The 16,113-nt window shown below is 35.2% G+C and overlaps 1 protein-coding gene across 2 annotated transcripts; it reads left to right on the forward strand.

Annotated features, from left to right (window-relative positions):
* Nucleotides 1–5,756: 5,756 nt before the first annotated feature.
* Nucleotides 5,757–8,369, forward strand: LOC131631927 (calmodulin binding protein PICBP). Of its 2 annotated transcripts, none has more exons than XM_058902687.1 (2): nucleotides 5,757–8,004; nucleotides 8,169–8,369. In XM_058902687.1, the coding sequence occupies exon 1, from the start codon at nucleotides 5,949–5,951 to the stop codon at nucleotides 7,977–7,979; it is 2,031 nt and encodes a 676-aa protein (XP_058758670.1). In that variant the 5' UTR covers nucleotides 5,757–5,948; the 3' UTR covers nucleotides 7,980–8,004; nucleotides 8,169–8,369. The 2 variants fall into 2 exon arrangements, with proteins under 2 accessions (XP_058758670.1, XP_058758671.1); XM_058902688.1 differs by having other exon boundaries at nucleotides 8,177–8,369.
* The last annotated feature ends 7,744 nt before the right edge of the window (nucleotides 8,370–16,113 follow it).

Raw genomic sequence — 16,113 nt, forward strand, 5'->3', positions numbered from 1 at the left:
TTCTATTTCTATTTTTCTTTACACACTTTATCAGTTATCACTTTCTATTTTATTAACTAACTTTATTTCTTTGAATCTTTGGTATAAGATGGAAAATGAGGAGCGTCTGTAAATGTGGACTCCATGAAATATGGTAGGGTCCAAAAGCAGCCCCTGTTTGCCGACCACATCCTCAAAGTTTTTGTCATTAGACTCTGCCACCAAAGAAAGAAAATAGAATCATTTTAATACACTTTCCCTACCTCATGCATTGCATATGGGTTCCTGTCTAATAATAATAATAATAATAATAATAATAATAATAATAATAATAATAATAATAATAATTCAATCAGAATGGTTGATAATTATGCGAAGACATTTGATTATAGTGATATCAGTTCGAATCTGCATCATCTAACTTATTCATCTTAAAAATTATGTCTCTTAAACTATTTTATCTATTATAAATTGATAATAATAATAATAATAATAATAATAATAATAATAATAATAATAATAATAATAATAATAATTTCATCAGATTATCTGATAGTTATGTAAATAACAATTAAATTCTCATAATAATAATAATAATAATAATAATAATAATAATAATAATAATAATAATAATAAGTATTTGTTTATATATATATATATATATATATATATATATATATATATATATATATGAAATACCAATTAAATTCTCTTGCACTTGGAAAAAAAACATAAAAAACATTTAGCATGTGAAAGTGAAATGCATATAGACTAGTCATATCTGGATTTTGAAGCGTGTGTGATTGGTTAGTGATATATTATTATTATAATTTATCTAACTAATTGTGCTATGAAAAGTATGGAACAAATATGTTTATTTATTTATTATTTTTCAAGTGCTATCAGTTACTTTGTTTGATTGACAAGTCTACTGAGGTGAGCACATTCGGAGACTAATTTAATCATTTTTATTTGGTGAAATTGCTTGCGATTTACATCTTCTGGATTGACATCTATTTGGTTTTGGGTAGGCTTTTTATGACTTATGAATTGCTTTTATATATATATATATATATATATATATATATATATATATATATATATATATATATATATATTTTAAATTAAATTCATTTTACATGTTTGTGAGACTTGCCTGAATTTGACCTATATTATAGATATCAAAGTTTTTTTTTTTTGTGCGCTTTTTAAATATTAATTATTTATCCTTTTAATGACTTAGAAGTAAATCATTGTTATGGAATTGGTTGAGGGACCTCTTCTATAATCTTATTTATGAGGGGTTTTTAATTATGATAGTTTTATGGCCAAAAGGAAAAAATTACTCGTAGGTGTAAGAAGTGAAGATTTTAGTCCTTTCAATCAATTCATTAAAATTTTCTCGTTGACCGATCTGCCACTATCTAGGAGATGATTCATGTGAGTTTGTGGCGATGGACGATCTATGAGCATGTTGGATATATTTTTCGTGTCAGAAAACATTGGTCAAATTATTGACAACTTGGATTGGTTAGTGGGTTCTATCATTATAGCCAATAACATTGGAATGGAATGAGTCATGAGAGTGAGAGAGGTGGTGTTTAACCATTTCAAGTTGATTAATTTTGATACACCATAAGTGAATAAATTTCAATTTAAGACTCTCAGAAGCAGAGAGGTGGCTTAGCTAGTTAGTATGTTCTACGAGGAAGAGGTGAAGTGTTGGAATAATATAGCAAGTGTGAGTAAGTGAGGAATTAGTCCCACATTGGATAGGAATGTGGAGACTTGAGCATATATAAGTGGGAGAACCTACTCACCTATCACCATAAGGTTTTAGGTGGAGAAGTGGTGTTCCTCTCACAAAGGTGCTCATTCCTACACTATGTATCAATGCTCCTAGTGATTAACCCCAACATGGTATCTAGAGCCTTTGGTTCAAGAAAGGGACCGGAAGGGACTTGTATCGAAACGGCACCCAAGAAAGTGGTGTCCCATTGCAAGGTGTCAACGGCGGTACAAGTGAAAGTGAGGGAGCATTGTGGACTCACACTTGAGGGGGAGTGTTGGAATAATATAGCAAGTGTGAGTAAGTGGGGAATTAGTCCCACAATGGATAGGAATGTGGAGACTTGAGCATATATAAGTGGGAGAACCCACTCACCTATCACCTTAAGGTTTTAGGTGGAGAAGTGATGTTCCTCTCACAAAGATGCTCATTCCTACACTATGTATCAATGCTCCTAGTGACTTCCCCCAACATGAAGAAGATAGTTTGGGATTGTAAAAGCTTCAAAAGTATAAGAGCTGATGAAATTAATTGTATATCTATTAAAGATTTTTGGTTGTATCTTAAATTAGATTTCATGATATTTGTGTCATACTTCTTTTAAAATGGCAAGTTGGTAAAAGGATCTAATTGCACCTTCATCGCTCTGATTCCAAGATCTTTATCATTATTTTTGTTCTCGGTCGTGGTAGAAGATCTGCACATTATTTTGAATACTACAGTCAACATTGACATTTTTTCTAGTTATAGGAGAGGCACATACTCTGATTTCAAGATCTCCTACTTATAATTTGATGATGACAATTTGACTTCGTGTGAAAAGAGTTAAAAAAAATAGATCATTAAAGGTAATTTTGATACTCTTTGAAATAATATCGGGTTTGATGGTGATTTTTCATAAGAATTTTTGGTCGATGAAAATCTTAAGGATTTGTGGTTGATGAAGGCTTCAGTAACGTTAAATTGTAAAATCGACCAAACTTCATTCCTATACCCTAATCTCGTGATTGAGGGGAATTCGCGTTAGTGCTTGTTTTAGAATCTTATAGTGGAAAAAGTATAAAACAGATTATCAAAGTGGAAAAGAAAAAAACATGTCCATGGGTTTGCCTTGTATGAAATACGTTTTGATACTTTTGCGTGTGTGGTGGGGAGGAGGGGGAGTTGATGATGTGCGTAAAATCTATTAGATTAATTGGGATAAAGTATGCTCAGATAGGAAACTAGGTTGGTTGGTGGTGCGGAAGATAAAGAAGTTTAATTTAACCTTAATAACTAAATGGTGAAAGAGGTTACATGTCAATAAGGGTAGTTTGCGGTATAGGGTTTAAGTAGTAAAATATGGGGTAGAAGGTGGTCTTATTGAAAGTGGAGGCAGCAGGGCGTCAATGTGGCTGAAAGACATGTATAGGTTCAAATAAGGTGTTTGGATGATTTCATGTTTGTTGCTTGATAATCGTATGTCTCATTCGGAGAGGAATGGAGAAGGGGCATCGTTTTGGAAGGACCCTCAACTTGAGGAAAGAAGTATTTGCTCTAAGTTCCATCAACTTTATGATTTGGCGGTAGATGAAAATATTCCAATCGTAAATATGAGAAGATTAGGTGAGAGTTTCAGATCTAGGTTGGAGATCACATGAGTGACTTTTTCTTGGAAGGAGGAGAGGATGCATGTGTGGTTCTTTGTGGTTGACGAAGGAAAAAAATCAAAAATGTATTATGGGTTTAGGTTTTTTATGGACTAAATCATCCATTAATACTCGTGTAGTTATATTTTCCTTTATTTTTACGAGAATAAAAAGTATGCACTGATTGTGTAAAGTATTTTTACACTATCAACTAATTACGGATGTGTATGCAGCTAAGTCACACTTTTAATTTTAAAATACTGATATGATATGACTGAATGTTATAATTCTAATAAATGATGGTGTAAAACTAGTTTACAATAACACTGCACAACCTTTAATCTCTATTTTTACCTCAACAAACATATGTTTGGAATTTTCTTTGAGTATACACAATGCTTAATTGAGTTTGTCTCTTGTTTTCAATATATTTTTATTAATAAATAAAATTATTTATTTTAAAGTTTAAATGTGAACTTCCATATCAAATTTCTCTTTTTTATTACACTACCATATTATAAATGTTTTTTCAATTTTATTTGTGAATTCTGAAAAAAGTTTATAAATACACTCATTTAAACAAATCAATTATAAATTTTTCAATAAAAAGAATCATTTAGTATTAGTAATTAAAATTCTACACGTAAAAAATTCAAATAAAAATATTTTTTTATATAGAAAAAAATAGGCTAAGCTAAAATCATATCATATATATAGTGCTTTAAGTTATTTGTGGTCCTTTCATATGTAATTAACATTAAATACTGAAAATGAGAGAGTCCTTTCTAGTAAGGAAATATTGTTGAAACAAAAGCCTCATATTTAAGAAAGATAATGTTGAGACACACACAACCAAGATGCCAAGAATTGAATCTATAAAGTCTTTCTAATTTGAGAATATATTCTTAATATTGATCTAACATATCTACTAACTTCCAATTGTTATTCTTCTCAATGAAAGATAAACTCAACCCTACCACAAAGTTGAAAAAGCTATAATTGATAGAACATCTTTTACATTAAATTAAATAGCTATCATATAATAGAAATACTACAAATATATTTTATGAATTACCATTATAAAGCAATTGATTGATAAGGAGAAACCATAATGATTGTTATTGATATCAAACTACTTTCCTTAGTAGAGCCAAATTCACAATTATGAAAAATTAGAAAAACAAATGCAATTTGCTTCTTTTGTACATATCTTATCACTTACACAAAACAAAAGCTTTCCTTTTCCATGATAAGAGAAGGGTAATTTAGACATTTTTTAATAAATCAGTTATAGGATCAAATCCGCATCAATATTTATATGCTTTGAAATTTAAAATTAAGTCACAAGTCAATAAGAAAATCCTCATTATATAAATACTTCTATCTTCATCCTTAGAAACTACATCGCACATAATATAATATCAGTTTTTGGCATAATAAGTGTTGGAGTGGGGTGGCAAACTATCAGATCCATACCTTCGTTTCGTTTAGATCCGTCTCGTAAAAGTCTGTAAAAATATGTGAGTTTAAAATTTTGTTCTGCCTCACAGAAAAATAAGAGTGGGACAAAGAGGCATCCGATTTTTGCATTTTTAAAAACTAAAAATACAAAATAAAAATTGTAAATATTCACGTATGCTAAAAAAATTAGAGTGGTACAGTTGAGATATATTAAAGGGTGCAGACATAAAATTTTGATCTGTTCAACGAAAAAATACAAAAGAATAGATATGTTTGACAAATGAGATATGTTTTTTCATCCCTAGTAATATCAGAATAATTGATTTATACCTAAATACTAACACTTCTTTTTTTGTTAAGTGGTCTAATGATTAGAATTCATTCTTAAAAATGAACAAGTGAGATGTCGTCAATACGAACACCTGCGTTCTTACATTTAATATCTATGCGCAACTACCAACTAAATTCACTTATCGAGATAAATATTAATAAATTTAAGTATTATTTATAGATTTTTTATACTAATGACAAAAGGGTTTTTCTAACCTATGCAACATTGCATAGGATAAGGGCAATTAATAAACTATTTCTTTCCATATAAATTATCATATTAATTATCTTTCTGTTGAAAAATAATCTTTTATATTTTCTCTCTCATAACCAATTAATGGATGAACATAAATAAATATAAATATGGTAATTTATATTTAAAAAGTGGTGTATTAATTGTCTCTTATCCTATGCAAGGTTGCATAGGTTAGAAAAACCCATTACAAAATTACTAATAACTCATGTTAAAAAATACTCAAGCACACAGTAGTAGGTCCCCAAAACCACCTATTAGTGCAAGTCAACATCAAACAAACACTATCTTATGCTATATTCAAACTTGATCATCTTCCACACCACTATTGAAAATATACAAAAAGAAAAACCAAACCAAAACCAAAAGAAGAAGAGAATCTCTCTCTCTCTCTCTCTCCCCTTCTCTCTCTCTTTGTTTGTGTTTCAAGCTTTCAAAACCTTTTCTTCCCAAACTCCCTCACATGAAAACCAAAACCACAACAAAACCTTCCTCCCTTTCTTGAAAAATGGTTCAAAGAAAGGTCCCAAACAAGCCTAGTATCCAAACACAACATGTTATCAAATCAGACAAATTCTCAACAAACATGAAACTATCTTCATCATCATCTTCATCATCATCTTCTTCTCATCATCAAAACCATGATGAAAAAACTAAACTTTCCAAGAAAATGAAGAAATCAAACTCAACCAAACTCTCTCATCTTGAGACTCTTCAACTTCAAACAACACCACTTTCAAGAAAAACAACAACAACAACAAAAGATGTTTCACCAAATTACATGAAGCCCACAAGTAGTTCTCAATCAAAAAAGGAACTTTTTCATGTAAGTCTTAGAAAAACTCAATCTTGTTCTGTTTCTAAGAATCTTGCTACAAAATTTTCAAGTGATTATTCATGTAAAAAACCTAGTTTGAGTTTGGTTAGAACATTAACAAAAACAACTAGTTTTAAGGGTTCTAGAAATTCTCCTAGAAAATCAACAAGGGCTACTTGTTCTTCCACTTTGAAAGATTCAAACTTTCCTTCATATCTTGAGCTGAATCATGGTGGAACTGAGTTAGAGGGAAGTTCAGTTATGAGGGTTTGTTCTTATAGTTATTGTTCTCTTAATGGGCATCATCATCATCATGGTGATAATTTGCCTCCTTTGAAGACTTTTGTGGCGTCGAGGAGGCGCGTTTTGAAGCGTGTGAAGCTCGAAGCGCTTAGTCCTCGAAGCCCTCGAAGTCGAAGATTGAAGGCGATGTGTGAGGTGGGAAAGAAGGACTGTGATGTTGAGCAGAATGTGTTTGATGAAAAACCTGAATGTGATGAAATTGATATGGATTTCTTCCTTGAAATCTATGCTAGTGAAAGAAAAGATGAGAAATCGGAAGGGGAAGAAGAAATTGGAAAAGTCGAGTTTTTGGAAGAGGTTGAGGGTTGTGAAGATATCATCAAGTCTACAATTGAAGATGATGGTGTAGAAGCAGATTTTATGAAAGAGGTTAAGGATCAAGAGAAACGCGAAGATGCTGATGAAGAAGAGCAATCTAGTTGGTCTCATGAAGAAATGAGTATGGAAGATGTTGACAATAACACGGATGATTCTGATTCCGAACGGTTCTATGGATTTGATCAGGAACATGATGCGGATTCTTCTGTTTACGCGGATGAGGAAAATGACTCGAAAGATGAATCTTTGTCCCAGAGTTCTCATGATGTATCGGTGACATGGTTAGACGATATCATTAGCAGCTATTACGATGACATTATTCTGCTTGATGGATCACTCAAAGAATCCAAATCTGAAGAAATCATCTATCTTGAAGAAGAATCTCATGATGGCATGATTAGTTTTGTCCTTGACGACAAAATTGGAAGCAACGAGACTCAAGAAATCGGTTATCCTACCACTGACGTCGAATGTGACCGATCTTCTTTGGCAGATGAAACATTTGAGTACCTAACAAATTCTGAAGAGAAAGTTCAAGAGAACGAAGATTTCAAGAGAGGGGAGAAAAACCAAATTCAATCGTCTCCGAATGAATTTGAACTTTGTCCGTTGAAGCTAACGGTGACAGACGAAACTCTTAACGTTGATGTGATAACTCATGGACAGGAGGACCATATTCCATTAGTCGATGTTGTTGAAGAAAGCATCAAAGATATTCAAAATCAAGGAAGAGGTAATAAAAGAGCAAGTTGCATAGTTCACGAAGAGGAAAACGTGAGAGAGAGTCGGAAAGGTGTGATTAGAAGAAAGATGTGTGTTGACGACGATGATGAAATGAGAAAATTCAATCCAAGAGATCCGAATTTCCTTCCACTGGTTCCTGAAAAAGAAAAGGAAAAAGTCGATTTGAGGCATCAAATGATGGACGAGCGAAAGAATGCGGAGGATTGGATGGTTGATTGTGCACTAAGGCAAGTTGTTAACAAGCTTGCTCCTGCTAGGAAGAAGAAAGTTGCATTGCTAGTTGAAGCCTTTGAAACTGTTATACCTAAATGTGAATCACATTTGAGAAACAATTCAAGGTTTGTTCATGCATGCTAGATTGCAGCCGATAAATCCTGTTAAGGTAAATACTCTCGAATATAATTGGTTTTTTTTAGAATTGATTCTAATTTGAAGTTAAAATTTATAGCTTTTGAGTCCAAACATAAATTACTTTCCATTCAACTCACTTTTGATCAGAGTCAATTTTACGTAATCAATTTACTAAATCAAATTTTTTCACTGCAGAATCAAAGAATCAAAAATACGCGAAGTGTTATATATGGCACTTGAAGGATGACCAGTCTCAAGGAGTGATCTTCATGATCAATTCTGAAGCCTGGAAGCAATTATGCAGCTTGGAGCTTTTAAGCACTTAAAAGTTGAAACTTCTAAGATGGAAAATGAAGCTCAAGAAAAGGAATTAATGGTTCCAACTTTATATGATTATATATGGGGTTTGCTTTATAATAATTGTTTAGTGTGTAACTTTAATTATGTGTTTATTTTGTTGATGTTTGTAATTGTATTTGATATACTAATACTTTGTGTGAGAAGGTTATCCTTAATTATGTTAACTTATTATTATAATTGTTTGTATTATGTATCAATCAATGTACTAATTATTGTTAGTTTTATATGATCTTATTTTTATAATCAGGAATATTAAAAAATGCAGTTATAGCTAACAGAATAATTTTTTATGCATTTTTGATAAATATAGTGAATGATGTTATAACGAAAGTTGAATAAAAGATTTGTATATTATTGATGGAGAATAAAAGTTTTATATAATCTCTTTAGTGTTATCTTTGTTATTTCCGCCATGAGAGAATTATCCACTAAACTAATAAAAATTTATTAATTAGAGTTTTACATTTGACCAACTTTTGACTAAGAGGAATTAGACATTTTTGTTTGTAAGCTGGCATATGTGAACCACGTTCTTGCATATATAACAATCATTTCACATTTCACAATAAATTGAACTTACCTCTGCCTCGTTAGTTTTTAAGAGGTTGACTTTCTTGAGAAATAGGTTTATGAGTCTGGAATGAAGATACTCCTGTTGAATTCGGTATTGAACTCATTTTGATGTTTTTTATGTTCTTCATGAAGATGTTGGTTTCAGTTTGGAAAAAATTGGTAGCGAAAAGGAGGAGTTAAGGTTGCTGGGGTGAAATGGGTGGATGTATGCAAGACCAAAAGTGTGGGTGATTTAGTGGTGAAATGGGTGGATGTATGCAAGACCAAAAGTGTGGGTGGTTTAGTGGTTAAGGATCTCAGACTCGTCAATTTACCTTTGTTAACTAAGTAAATGTGGAGGATTCTTCTGAATTTGCTTTCATTGTGGAGAGATATATGTGTTGCAAGGTATGGTTCTCAAGGGTTTAGGTCCCCGTCGGGGGGTAGGTTAGGAGGCGAGTGGTTTCACTTCTTGAGTTTCCTTTTGATTTGGAGGCAGGTTGGTTTGCCTCTTCCTGTGTCAAGAGGGTTTGAGACGGTTGATTAACTCAATTTTGGCATGATGTTGGGTTGACTCAACACCCTTATGTGTGTCCCCTATGAGAGGTTATTTCTTATTTTGGAGCAGAAAGATTTGGTGGTGGACTCTATGGGAGCCTGGGAGGGGAAAGTTTGGGCTTGAGATTTTAAGTAGATGTGTCATCTCCGTGTTTGGAAAGAGGAGCTTCTGAAGTCTTTTATAAGGATTATCTTTGGGGTGGTGAGATTAGGTCGGGATGATGTTTGGATTTGAAACTTGGACTAGGTTTTTGGGTTCTTTGTGAGGTTTGTCTACGATTCGCTTGTTTCCCTTTCGGGATGCCAAGTATTATGTATGAGTTGGTGCTTAGTGGACTTGCTAGGGTCTGGAAGAATTCGGCGCCTTCTAAAATCATTGCGTTCTCTTAGTAGCTGCTCCAGAATAGGCTCACGACTAGGCATAACCTCTTGAGGTGGAGGGTTATGTCTAGTAGTGGATGTATCGCGTGCAGTGTGTGTTGGATTGGTGGAGTGTGTTGGATCGTGTGCGAGACTACCTTTACTACTTGGTATTAGGGTTGTTCAAATCCAAATCGATCCAAATAAAATCCATAAATTGATCGAAAAAAGTCAAAAATCATAAACTAATAATTCTTTGTGTTTTAATTCTCTTTCATGAAAATTGTTAATATCGGGTCAAATTTCGAATTGATTTTTCAAAATCGATCCAACCTCGAACTGCATTCATATATTTAATACCTATTTATTTCATATTAATATGATATTGTAACACCCCGTACATATATGTCTAGAATAATATGCGGTAATGTTATTTATGGTACAAGAAACATACAAACTAGGTGAAAGACAAGAATTGAAAAAAAACTGAATACAACATAAATCTTAATTATAGAGTATCCAAGAAGCTTGTCCTCATCATTGCACAGCGGAAAGGTAACTTCTACTGAGGTCTTCCTGCCTTCTGCACATCTGCAGCTTCGAAACCGATCATCTAGCAAATCTAACACTTATAACCTGTTCCTGAAAAAAAAAAATTGGAATGGGGTGAGATTACTAAATCTCAGTGAGTTCCCCTATCTTACGGGTTCACTCGGTTCTACAGGGTGCATGCATCATAAACAGATTCACCTAAAATCCGGGGTTATGCCTCACGTTTAGGTGCAAATACAAACAAGGGTATCACCACAATTGGAAGTCCCTTAACTATCCAATGAGGCGTTCAATAAAATAACAATTCACAATATGCAAACTCACATCCTTATGTGAGGAATCAAGGAGTTATACCCATCTGACTAGGCTACCTCTGCCACGTACCCTCGGTGAGTATCCAAGTACATATATGTCGAAAGACTTGCACAAGCACACCGCACGATGAATTCGGGTCATTCCTATACGGAATTCCACCCGAGATGAGTTAAGTTGTACCATTGCCTACGTGGCATTTACAACCTCATCACCAAGCACGCCAGTGAGTTACCAAGTGGGAAACGCCATTAAAGACCCCGGTCTTGCTTCCACTGCAATGGTATTCATCCTCTGTACGCAGGTGAGTAAACAGGTGCAATATGTCCTTTTCGACGTACAAGCCCATCGGGCGAAAGCCTAGTAACATTGTCTAATTGACGTTACTAGAGGCAAGTAATTCAGTGATTGCCTACGTGGCATCACCCACTTACCATACTAATCACGCAGGTGAGTTACCAAGTGGGAAACGCCATTAAAGACCCTCACTTGCTTCCACCGCAATAGTAGCTTAGGTAACGCAAAATATACGGATATAGACACGTATATACAACAGGCATAAAAGCCAAATCATCCATGGTATATAATACATATCACAAACACCACACGGGCTACCAATGGGCATCCACATAGTGGGTAAACAGGATTTACTATCCTAGTAGTACGGTTATACTCCGATTCACGCATATTCAACCAAGGCAAGTTCACAAAAATCAAGCATCCGAACGTCCAACCGGAACGACGGGAAAACAATTTACATTGTATTATATGCACATAATATTAGACAAAATCCATCGCATAAACATCATGTCATTTGTACATACTCGTCACATGTGAGTTAAATACGTTTCGATCATGGAATATATTAAACATAATCAAACCATATAATTATTTAGAACGTACATGGACACACATTAGTCTCATAACAAAGAGGCTTCCGATTCCCGACATGGAACGGAACCGCACTCGGGGAATTAAACATATCATTCTTGATTCTATAAATGTTAATCCAACATAATGTAACTAAAAGTCCATTTGCCATAACTTTTAAATCAATTAAAAGCATTATATCTAAGCATATTCATAAAGATCATTAAAAGACCTTTCCAACGCTTCCGACCGGGCTTCATTTCGAGTTACGAAACTCAAGATATGATCAAAACAATAAAAGTCATTTTTCTTTCAGTGAGCAATCGATTTACAGTATATGCAAATCGATTTGCACCTGAAGCAGAGTCAAAAATGACATATTTTCCTGCATAATTCAGTCCCAAAGCATTCTAATACATCCCTAAGGTTCCCCAATTGACCAAATTCGAATCTCATCATGTAATAACAACACAAGACATTAATTAGCATAACAATCACTCATGTTTCATCATGAAATCAAACATGCATCATATAATCTCAATCTAAACCCTTGATCATACAATTTCCCCCAATTCCTACCAAAGTTTCTAACTAATGGAACTCACCTTGACCAAAAGGAGGTTAGGACATCATCCATGCATCAATAGAACTCCCACCATGGCCAAAGTTTCACCTCCATCAACAACAAATCCGTAACCCCTTTTCTCCAATTTTCAGCATGAACATCCAAGTTTCAAACTCACTTTTCTCCTTCAATATAGAAGCTATAAACATGAACCAATATACTAAATTGAAGGTAATTTTGTGTAGAATCCAGAAATGCAAGAATTACCTAAATCAGAGCTTCAAGTAAAAAGGTATTGCTTGTTGAATGAAAACTGTCCATGGAATTCGTGTAAAACTTTCAGCTTCAGACCCCTAACTTCAAACTTGATTATCTCCCTCCTCAAGAACATGCAAGAAGCGAACCATATATGTAGGTTGTAGAGAATTTCGTGAGCTTTCTGAAAAGTCCGGCCTTGCCTCATTCCGAGTTACGAGTAGAAGGTTATGATGGTTTTAGTGCAGGCTGCTCAAGGAATACGGGATTGGTGTTTGAAAGTGAAGAAAATGGCTTACCATCTCTATTCTCTCTATTCTCTATATAAAAATCTGATTTTTATGGTGTTATAACCAAACACAACCTTAAGTCCACATGCAAACTTTGGCCCATGACTAAAATGCCCTTCAACTAAACCTTAATTACTAGTTTGCCATCTTGTTAGTTTCTAACCAATACCATTGTAATCCAACTACTCCACTAACTTAGTGAAATAAATATTAGGGGTGTTACATTCTCCCCCTCTTAAATAGAATTCGCCCTCAAATTCCTTACAATCACCACAAGAATAGGTTCCTGACATCCTTTCCATCTAGGGGACGAATGCTTCTTACGTTCCTCCTTTAGTTAAACCATACGACTTTATCCAAAAGTCGTCCTATCCCAGAAAACATCGCTCCCTGCTACGCTCGCGCCGTTAACAATCCTGACTAGAAGCCTCAGTCGCTTTGCAACACATGCTTCAATATTTCGTTCAATCTTACTTGCAAATTAACTCTCTCGAGGTTTCCAACCTAGATCCCCTCACATCGAGCTTGCATAGCTCAAGGATCTCTAACAATCCATTTTAGTCAGACAATTCTCGTTCTCAAAGTTTTCCAAGCTCATCCTTGCTTGACTTATGAAGCTGAACTTCACCTCCTTTCCATTGACTACTTGCACCCCTTTGAATCCATACATATCCACTACATTGCCTCTTTACTGATGACATTCAAATTCATTTCCACACACGTCTGAGTAAGGTCACATAACTACTCGTCAGTTCTTCAATTCTGACCTCTAAATCTCTAATGCCCCAAAAGTCTTGCTTCAAGTCACCTTCTTTGTACTACGCAATCCTTTACTTCCACTCCTACTTCAGCCCTTGACGAAAAATATCTACGGAAATCACAAGAATATAAAATCTTACAACCATAACTTTGGCATTCCACAACTACCCACAACGTCCTGTCGACATAATCCATTTCTAACAGTTGTTCTATAACCATCGTCCAATTCTTCGTGTACGGCCAAAATTTCGCGAGAAACAACGAGTATCCGCTTTGAGAGAAAACCCTTTTTACATTAATTCTCAATACTCAATCGTACCACCACTGTCTTCAGGATACCTCATCACAAATGAATCACACATTCAGCTTTATGTCAATCCATCAACAATATCTCAATGGATTTTTGAATACTGGGATGAACAAAACATTTCTCCAAGAGTTTCACCTCAAGAAGGTTATTCCGCTCAAAACTTATGGTAGGTATTCTACTCGCAACTACTACAAGTTTATCCGGTCCTTCTTTTATCCGTTGCGCTACTCTGATCTCAAAACCAAATTATACTTCCACTTCTTCCTACATTGATTCCATTACCCTATTACTCTTTGCTCGAAAACAACAACTCTTCCTCAGAATTTGCAAATCACAATACTCGCTAGAGTCTCAAAAACACTTAATACGGTCGCTCCTCAAAGTTGAGTAATTCCAAAACAAGATCACCACTGACTTCATCAGCCTTGGTTAGGTCCATGAGTACAACTTAGTTACACTCTTCGATTCCAGAATATATAACGTCAAACACTCACTAGATACAAGTTCATCGCAACTGGTGACTTCCACGTCGTGCGACTATTACGATAACACTGACAAATTTTCCATAGTTCTTCCTTAACCATACAACATCACATTGCTAGCATGGTCACACCATTGATAACATCCTCAAATTCAACTGGCGTAATAATCCTTTCACAATTACATTGCGCTCAAGCAGTCAACTAACACTACTTATAACACTTCAAATTTCCTTTGGTACCACTGACTCACTCCATATATCAATACTAATCCTTATGCGATCTCTTTTAACCATGCACTCCCATACCTGCACAGCATCGGGATTCTCCTCGTACCCGACGGATTCATAATTCCCACTTAATCCACTAACACTGCCTCATCACCGTGCTTCACTGTTTCTGAAGCTGCTCTCTAACAAACTATCTCAATCGTGCTCCCAAATGCAACGTTTCTAATGTCTTGAGTTTGACCACGATACAAGAAATCATACTTCGCGCTTCTGCTTATTGATACTGACATTGCTTGCCTCTGAGAGTCTACAGATACTCTCCTAGACTCATCACATATTGGCTAACTTAGAATACACTCTACCTATTCCAACACTGCTCACCAATGGTAGATGCTATCCAAACAATACGTCGGCCAAGAGATAACAACTTCACATAAGTCCCACCATTGGAATGCATGCACCCTCACCACTTGCCACTTTATGAAAGAAGAAACATCTACAAGGGATCATCTGACATCATCCTCGCGGTTACGGCCACTTAGAACCCCCATAAGCATAGTACTATAACTTGGTCTGTCCCACTATTGCCTGATAGTTAACTACTACCTAGTACGACACATGGGTCCTCGTAACGCCTACCTTAAGAGAATTCGAGTTCGCGTCTTACGATTACCAATCAGAAACTTGCCTTAAGCTCTGGTTCAACATTGTCCTACATCTGTCAGATCTCGTGTACGATACTGATATTGTGGCGTTATACTTGTCTGGTAGTACTAATCATGGTGGTCCCACTCCGAAGCCATGTAGTCACGCAACCTACTCTACAGCGTATAACGATCTTCACTCATATCCTCTAGTCACGGTCGACAATGTTTGGACAGGGATCTGTTAAGGTCATTGCTATTCAAAGCCTTCCAACCACACTCCTCAGAAAGCTAAAACCTAGGAGTGCTTCGCGCTCAGGGTTCACTTACTATGAACAATAAGCTAGATCAGAATGGATAAGATTTCGGTTCGAATTGTTATGTCATGCGCGTACTCACTTGCACAGTGCATGCATAAGAAATTCTATGAATAGCTCTTTGCATAGGAATACTAAGGTTCAAACAGTCAATACGACTTCAATCATCCTACGAATACTTCGGAATGACACTAGTTTCCATTCATCTAAATACCCAACACCAAGCGTAGTTCTGTGGTATCTCTCGGGGTTAGACGAATCATAACTAGTACGAACCTTAGGCTACAACACATCTCGGTTTCACTTGCTTCAACTGTCGCCTAGCGTAGTTCTAGGACTCATTCACAGGTTAGCAAAAACGGGAGTATAGTAGCTCTTCCCCTAATCGGGTATCCAACTTTTTCCAACTAGAGACTGACATCTTTACTCTTCCAACGATTCTTTATTGGGTAATTCACACACAACTTACGGCTTACCGAAATGACTTGGAGTGAAACATCGCGCTCATCCAAGTACTGCCCACATCACAATAACCAGGAGATTTAGACTACTTCGCTAAAATTCCCAAAAGTCTTACATCTGACAGGTTCTCAAAACATATCTGCCACTAGCATCACGATCGGACAACAAATTTCTAATAGCCCCAGACTTCATTCCATCTCAGAATTCCTTATTATAATCCTACTCAAGTTCTTCACGAAATTTACTCCAATACTATTTGGATCCA

This window comes from Vicia villosa, unplaced genomic scaffold, assembly GCF_029867415.1.
Source record: "Vicia villosa cultivar HV-30 ecotype Madison, WI unplaced genomic scaffold, Vvil1.0 ctg.000881F_1_1, whole genome shotgun sequence".
In the NCBI taxonomy this organism is placed as follows: domain Eukaryota; kingdom Viridiplantae; phylum Streptophyta; class Magnoliopsida; order Fabales; family Fabaceae; genus Vicia; species Vicia villosa.